At 37.2% G+C, this 8,111-nt stretch overlaps 1 protein-coding gene across 1 annotated transcript; it reads left to right on the top strand.

The window, feature by feature from the left end:
* The first annotated feature begins 3,115 nt into the window (after positions 1 to 3,115).
* Positions 3,116 to 6,787, top strand: LOC103326711 (cytochrome P450 71D11-like). Its single transcript, XM_008228949.2, has 2 exons — positions 3,116 to 4,101; positions 6,023 to 6,787. The coding sequence occupies exons 1-2, from the start codon at positions 3,193 to 3,195 to the stop codon at positions 6,656 to 6,658; spliced, it is 1,545 nt and encodes a 514-aa protein (XP_008227171.2). The 5' UTR covers positions 3,116 to 3,192; the 3' UTR covers positions 6,659 to 6,787.
* The last annotated feature ends 1,324 nt before the right edge of the window (positions 6,788 to 8,111 follow it).

The following is an 8,111-nucleotide window of genomic DNA, read 5'->3' as shown; positions in this document are numbered from 1 at the left end:
TTCACCATAGCCAATTCTACCATATTCCTGTAGCCAGTTAATCATAATTATTATTCATGTTAATGGTAAATTTTTCTTAATTATTCAATATGACATACCTGTCTATACCAAAAGTATTACTACAACCGTCCCACTCTATGCCTAGATGAAGAACTAAGAAGTAGAAACTCATTAAGTTCTATGGAAATTTATGGAAACCACACGAGCCTCGATTAACCTTCCAGTTCACTCAAGTAACTTGTGATATCAATTACTAGAAGCAAAATCCTAAGTTGGATATTCCTATCGTCAACTCAAGCATCAAATCAATTAAGTGGTGATCAAGCACTCAAAGCATTAAGAATGGTAAAAGATACTTAACATGGAAAATAATATCAAATTAACATAAATACAGAAATAAGATATTCATGGCTAGGCTACATCGTAGCCCTAGCAAAAAGGAAATTAGAACATGATAAACTTATTGAGAATCGCAGAATGGTTGATGGTAGACATGAAGATGAACTCGAAAACTCCCAAAAAGCTCCAAGGTGGCCAGCAGTAGCAGCACTTCTCTTTTCAAGAATTGGGTATTTTCGGGTAGTGAAAAGTATGGATCCCCTCAATGAGGCCAGCCCTATGCTATTTATAATACACAGATCCTTAACCTAGTTACAATCAAATACTACCAAAAATAGGTTTTCCAATATCTTTCTCAATATCTCTTTGATTGCTTCTCCAAATTCCACAAGGATTTGACCAAACTTTCTCCTTTAAGCTTTGACCGGTTGATTGCCTTCTAAGAAACATCTTCTTTGTCTCCAATTAATCCTTGTCATACATCTTAATGGTTTTGGAGTCCAATTTGACAACTTTTCGTCCAATTCCTCTAATTAGGGACCAACTACAGAATTCTCACAAAATACATTAAACCCAACAATTTAATCCAAGAAAATCAATAAATAAATAAGTAAAGGAGGCATAAAATACATGTAAAATATGGACTTATCATTCTTACAAAATGTATATTTCTTCACTTTAGTAAGCATCCTATTTGGATCTAAGATAAGCATGTGGCATAACATTAGAAACGATGTTGATGAGTAAGCATCCTATTTCTTCATGATCTTTGGTTGTTTTACCAAAAGCTGCACGTGAAGCAATGCTATATGTTGATGAGTAAAGTTCCTCTGTAAGATTGATGGGTGATCCTGCTCTTAAAGAAACCCATTTAATGAGATTTACTACTTCGTCTTCACGAATTCGTCAGTAATACTGAACATGTTTTGTGTTTAAAAGCTCCAGTGTGCAAATTTTTCGTAATTGTCTCCAGTAATCACCATATGGTGCAAAAGCAATGCTTGTACAACTGTAAGTCATGATACTCACAGAAAGGATATGGGGTCTTGAAGCAAAGATAACATCATAGGTTTTCAGAACCTCTTTAGCAAACTCTGCTAATGAAACTACAACGGTGGTAACTTCTCCAAGCCGTAGGTGCATAAGAGGTCCATAACTCTTGGCCAAGTCTCTCAGTCCAGGATGAGGTAGAGAGCCAATAAGCTGTTGTATGTTTCCTATGAATGGTAGCTTCCATGGCCTTGGGGGTTAGATTTGAGCCAGAGTAATTGGCTTTGCATCTCTTCCTATTTTCAGCACCAAAATCAGAAAGAGCAAGAAGGTAAACAAGACCTGTAAGGAAGGGTGCCACTGAAGCTCCATGAGGAAAACAAAGGTGAATTTTGATTGCAGTGGCTTATCGGTCAAGTTATAACACAGAGGATGTTAGCAATGTCATTTTCGTAATGCGAAGATTGTCTTTATTTGATTGGCATCGCTTTCCTGTAATTAATTGTCTTTATTTCATTGGCATCTCTTTCCTGTAATTAATTGGTAAGACCTGTTTGTATAAGAGTGGTTTGTAGCTGTTTTCCAAACTTTTTTTATTAATTAAAAGATTTTGGTCAAGTTTTTGTTTATTATTTATTACTCAATATGTAATGGACATCTCACCTATATTTTTAACTTGTAATGTGCATCTCACTGTCCTCAGTACATCATCTCCAAATCCTCTGGCAAGTATTTGATTAGTTCCAACAGAGAGAAAGTACAAAGCATGTGCCAGGGCATATTCTCCTTCCAGCACTAAATGAGATATACATTAATAAGTTAGTTCCTTTCTAGAAGAGCTCCTGTGTGGTTTTGTTAGGCTGTATGTGAACTCAATGTTTATTGGGTGCTCTTGTTGTTGTAGTCTATCATACTTTGGTTCTCTTCTCTACCAATTGCCCATGCATTGACTTTAGTACCTCCTCTATCTTTTTTGTTTTCTTTTCAAGGATTTGGAAAGCATCTCCAAGCAATAGGTTAGTGCTTAATTTTACTTGTAACTTGCACCTCACTGTCCTTACAACAATTTGTATAATTTCCTATAATAGTTGTTGTATCATGATAATGTTTATTTAGCAGATGCTTAATGTTTTTTATTTTATGCTTTGAAGGTGGTTTCGAAGTGTAACATAAAATCGTTAGGTTCTGTTTGGTGGGCTGGACTGGATGGGACTTTTTCAATTAAAATGAACATGATTACAATCTGTTTGTTTGGTGGACTTAACTCCACTGTTATTAAGTTATACTCTTGGCAATGTACTATATTTTGGACTAATCAAACACTTGGCAGAGCCCTTTGAAAATAAGTATTTATATATCCTCGAGATCCAGGTTATCCTTTGAAAATAAAGAAAATAGAAAATGTGGAACGATCTCACCTTTGTTAATTGAGGTTGTTAATTATTAAGTACCGCTGGAAAAGGATACCAATCAGATTTTGTTTTTTTTTTTTTTTGGTTTTTTGTCAAAACCAATCAGATTTAGAACGCGTGCAATCTGACCAAAGCATTGACATTTTGTTTTGTATACTATTTATTTCAAGTAAATTGATTGCTCCAAAGCTACCTCTGATAAAATATTTATTTGAAGCAATAATACTAGACCTTAAGACAACAATCAAAGAACAGCCATCCTTAGACAAATAGCTCTTAAAGATTATTAATCAAAAGAAAAAGATACTAATCAGTTGAGAGAATCTTTGCATCAGAAAAAATAATAATATTAATTTAGGAAGAAGGTTGCTATCATTTCTTATACATAGATGTCAAATGTATGAAGGTTCACCAAAAGCCACTCTAATCCAAAGTAACCTTTGTTTTCCACATGGAGATTCAGTGCCCTTCCTTCCAAGTCCTGTTAGCCTTCTTGCTCTTTATGATCATGGTACTGAAAACAGGGAAGATCAGAGGCAAAACCAAGTGCTCAGCCTCAAATCTACCGCCAGGGCCATGGAAGCTACCCGTTATAGGAAACCTGCACCAGCTCGCTGGCTCTCTACCACATCAAAGACTAAGAGACTTGGCCAAGAAATACGGACCACTTATGCACCTAAAGCTTGGAGAAGTTTCCACCGTAGTAGTTTCATCAGCAGAGTTTGCCAAAGAGGTGATGAAAACCCATGATCTTATCTTTGCATCCAGGCCCCATGCCCTTGCCCCAAGGATCTTGTTTTACGATTTTACAGACATTGTCTTTGCACCATATGGTGAATACTGGAGAAAATTACGAAAAATTTGCACTCTAGAGCTTTTAAGTGCAAAACGTGTTCAATCTTACCAACCTACTAGGGAAGAAGAGGTACGGAATCTCATTAAATCGATTGCCTCGAGAGCAGGATCACCTATCAATCTTACACAGGAAATTTACTCATCGACATATACCATCACTTCGCGAGCAGCCTTTGGTAAAAAGAACAGGGATCAAGAAAAATTCATATACATTGTGAAGGAAGTTGCAAAGGCAATATCTGGCTTCGCTCTTGCAGATGTTTTTCCTTCTGTCAGTTTGCTTCATCTCTTAAGTGGAATGAGGCCAAAACTTGAGAGGCTGCATAAAGAAGCTGACAGGATATTGGGAAACATAATCAAAGAACATCAAAGGGATATGGTCACTACAAAAAGTGGTGAGGGTGAAGCAGAGGAAGACCTGGTAGATGTTCTCCTTAAATTTCATGATCACGGAAATGAGCTTGAGTTTTCCCTAACTACTGAGAACATCAAAGCAGTTATCTTTGTAAGTACACACACTTTCCCTTGATATCAAGCTATAATAAGTCAAATGACTTTTTCAAATTTCAATTTTTTTTACTCCAAAAACTATATCAATGTTTTTCTTAATCTATGACATCAATCAACTATTATCTGCTTTGGTATCGAACCCTTTGGAGCCACACACCTTGGGGATGGTTTAGTCTCTGGTACAACATGTAATGATCTGCATCCACACATAGTCAAATATTGTCTGGTTTGGACTTAACCCAACCTCACAAACTTAAATAGGCCTCAAACTTTTGGAAATATAGATATGACAATTCACTTTTAACTTCACCAGGCATTGTGAGACTGAATAGTTGTGTTACCTCACCATATCTTCCAATCATGTCGACCGCGTCAAGTAACCTTGGCTACCATGGTGAAGGGATCTTGGGTCTCTGATGCAGTTCAACTAGAATTTGCAGAGAATTGGGATTGGAATAACAAGATACAAGCTAAAAGAGAAGCTTTGACAGATAACTCAACGGTTTTTTTATTCAAACTTGGAATACAAGAGTTGTCCATACTTATAGGAGATAATCTCAAACAGAAGATTAAAACCTTTTTTAATGACTGACAGCGAGTCCTAGGTCCCAGCCCAACAAACGTAGAGTTCCCAAGTTGTTTACACCATAATCAACCGAGTATACCCAGCACCAAGAGCATCAACACCATGACACATGTCACCACCACAGCGACTTGCGCAAAGTCCACATCGGAAATCTACACAAACCTCTCACTTTCACCTCCCTATAAATAGGGAACAATATCCATGTGAAAAGGGGACTTCTTCTCTCCACTTAGAAGAGGATCCAGGTCTCAAAGCTAGACCCTAGGGCCGGGGACTCTCTTCTAGATCCCTGACCTAGGCATCTCACTTGTCATCTTTATATTCGGGTCCAACCCAATATACAAATGTAATCATACACTATTATAATGAGAACACACTTCTCCGTGGACGTAGCCCATTCATTAAGGGTAAACCACGTATATCTTGTCTTCTTTACATTTATCGCTTGCCCAAGTCTTTACATACATGCTTAAGGTCCTCACCTTCATCCATCATCCATCACACATCATCACTAAGTTGGACTCATTCTTGGCCTAACCAATTTGAGCATCAACACAAGTTATAGAATATACTCATCTTGAAACCTGATAGGTTTCCTAGCATCTGTCTTGGGCTTATTCCTTGCTATGCTAGAATCATTAAGTGATTGGGCATCGGAAGTAGTTTCCCAAGATGTCTCCACACATGGCCCTCCATCAGTCTCAGCATACTGGTAATATTTTCTGGTTCTTGATGACCACAAAAGTTATTTCCTTCAACATTCATCCTTAGAAGAGTAACCATAGCACAAACAGAATTGTAGACACACTACAAGTAGTGTAGTCACCAAAGATTCAAACAATGTTGGCAAGGACGAAAGAAAAAATATGGCTGTTCTTTCTCATCGACTTACCTCTACAGACACCAAAAAATTGAGCTATAATCTAGTTAAGCAAATTCAGCCAATCCCTTACATCATTCCCCGCAGCCATCCAAAGCTTCTAGAACTAGTTCTTCAAGTAAAAGGGACAACATTGTGCTTTTTTATTCGAAACCATATAACAACTTATCTTAAACTGTTGATTGAAACTCCAATGTGCAGCATTTTCATGATGAGTGATTTACTGATGAGAGTGTTTCACATGTGTCTATTGTTCTCCATAATCATTACCTGATATTTAAGACACTCTTACGAGTCAACATTTCTAACTTGTGAATGAGCTTACTTGGGTACATGAATAATGGTTTCTTCTTTCAAGATTATTTATAATATTTTTCTATTTACTTAGAATTGTTTGCAATTCATAGAGGAAACTAGTTTTTGATCATTTAATAAATTAATTACTTTCAGGATATTTTTGCTGCTGGGAGTGAGACATCATCTACAGCTGTAGATTGGGCAATAGCAGAAATGATAAAAAATCCAAGAGTAATGAACATGGCACAGAATGAGGTGCGGGAAGTGTTTAATAGAAAAGGACAGGTAGATGAAACATGCATTAGAGAGATGAAATATTTAAATTTAGTTATCAAGGAGACACTGAGGTTACACCCCCCGGTTCCCCTGTTACTTCCAAGAGAATGTGGAGAGAAATGTGAGATAGATGGATATGAAATACCTGTGAAATCCAAGGTAATTGTGAATGCATGGGCAATTGGTAGAGATCCCAATTACTGGAATGAGCCTGAGAGCTTTAATCCCAATAGGTTCCTCGATAGCTCGATTGACTACAAGGGAACTAACTTTGAATATATCCCATTTGGTGCTGGAAGGAGAATGTGCCCTGGCGTGTCATTTGGTCTGGCCAACGTTGAGCTCCCACTTGCATTGTTGTTATACCATTTTGATTGGAAACTCCCCAATGGGATGAAGCATGAGGACCTGGACATGACTGAGACCTTTGGCGCTGCAGTCAAAAGAAAAGACGATCTGCACTTGATTCCCATTCCTTATCATCTTCCGCCTACTGAAAAATCCCAAGTTTAAGATGCTTAACTGTTTGTATTTATCTGAGAGTAATCGTCGTTGTTTGTTTATGTTTTCCCATGTTGTAAGAACTACAAGGCCTAGTGTCAGTATTTAATTAAGAACCATGCATATTAATGCATTTTCTTTCATCATGAGCAAATTAGCAGAAACACAAACACCAAAACTGCATAATGAGAAAACTCCATTTCGTAAAATTGCATGCCTAATCAGTGCTGGGTTCGGATAATTTAGGGTTCGTTTTGTTCTACTTTTCTGCTATTTTTGGTATATTTGGACTTCTCTTTTTTTTCTATCTTTTTTTTTTGGAGGACAGTGGTACCAAACACCCCTCAATTTAGTCAAATGCCGGTGAGCTCTGCATATATGCCGGTTTAGATTGTGCCATTTTGTGGCAAATTCTAAGCCAAAAGGCATCAAAACTTGTTTGAGCAAGCGGGGCCCCAAAAATGACTTTCTCCCTTATGTCAATGGAGGCTACATATTTGCAACAAGGTCAAGGATATTGTATGGTACTGGAAAAGGTTTAGATTTTTAAAATTTTGTCATTAAGATGATTAAGGATAATAGTTAAGATAACACGAAGTTGGTTCACCTCTCTAAGGTTTATTTGTCAATACTATCAATTACTATTTAAACTTTGATGCTACTATTTAGTTTGAATTATTTTTCATCTCATTTTATTGTTCAAATTCAGAGGCTGCCACCTCTTAAGCAAAACCCATCGAAGAAGACATCCGAACAATATTGTGCCTTCCATGGGACAAGACCACCACTTCTCCCAGGAATTGGTCAAGCAAGGTTATTGTTGTGTGAAAACACTCCAAGACCTTGTTGTTGATGGACTATATGACGGCACATACACAAACCCCAAAAAGAATAGACACACGCACACACCGCAGAGAGTAAACAAACACACAAGAACACAAATTTATAGAGGTTCGGCCTTATGCCCACATCCTATTGGTGATTCACCCAAAAAATTCACTAGTATGTAAGAACAACTTTCATTACAACTTAAACCCCCTTAGCTCTCTCAAGAACCCTAGCCATCTTTTTTCTCACCCTTGCTCAAACCTTTTGATACTCTTATAAAGACTCAAGAATTCACCCTTGAATTTTGTCTTGTGTTTCTCCCTTGAAAATTCACTTTTGAATTATTTTTTCTTCTCAATTAACCTAGCCCTAAAAGTCCTATTTATAATGCATAGAACTTTTGCTATAAGTTAATTAGGAATAGAAAATTAAAATCCTATTAAAATAGGCTAGAAAACCCCAAAAGAATAGGAAAACCAAGTCAAACATGCCAAAACGCCGAAACAACGCGCGGACTAATTGACACAACGACGGTAGTTTAGCCAAGCGACACATCGCCTAAAGAATCGCGACTTCTTGCTTTCGACAAAAAACAACCAATTGCCTGGCCAATGGTGAATATCAAGAACATTAATCA

The sequence above is a fragment of the Prunus mume genome, linkage group LG3 (genome assembly GCF_029339155.1).
Source record: "Prunus mume cultivar Tortuosa linkage group LG3, ASM2933915v1, whole genome shotgun sequence".
Taxonomy (NCBI): domain Eukaryota; kingdom Viridiplantae; phylum Streptophyta; class Magnoliopsida; order Rosales; family Rosaceae; genus Prunus; species Prunus mume.
The sequence above is the reverse complement of the archived record's forward strand: the minus strand, read 5'-3'. Positions and strand labels throughout refer to the sequence as shown.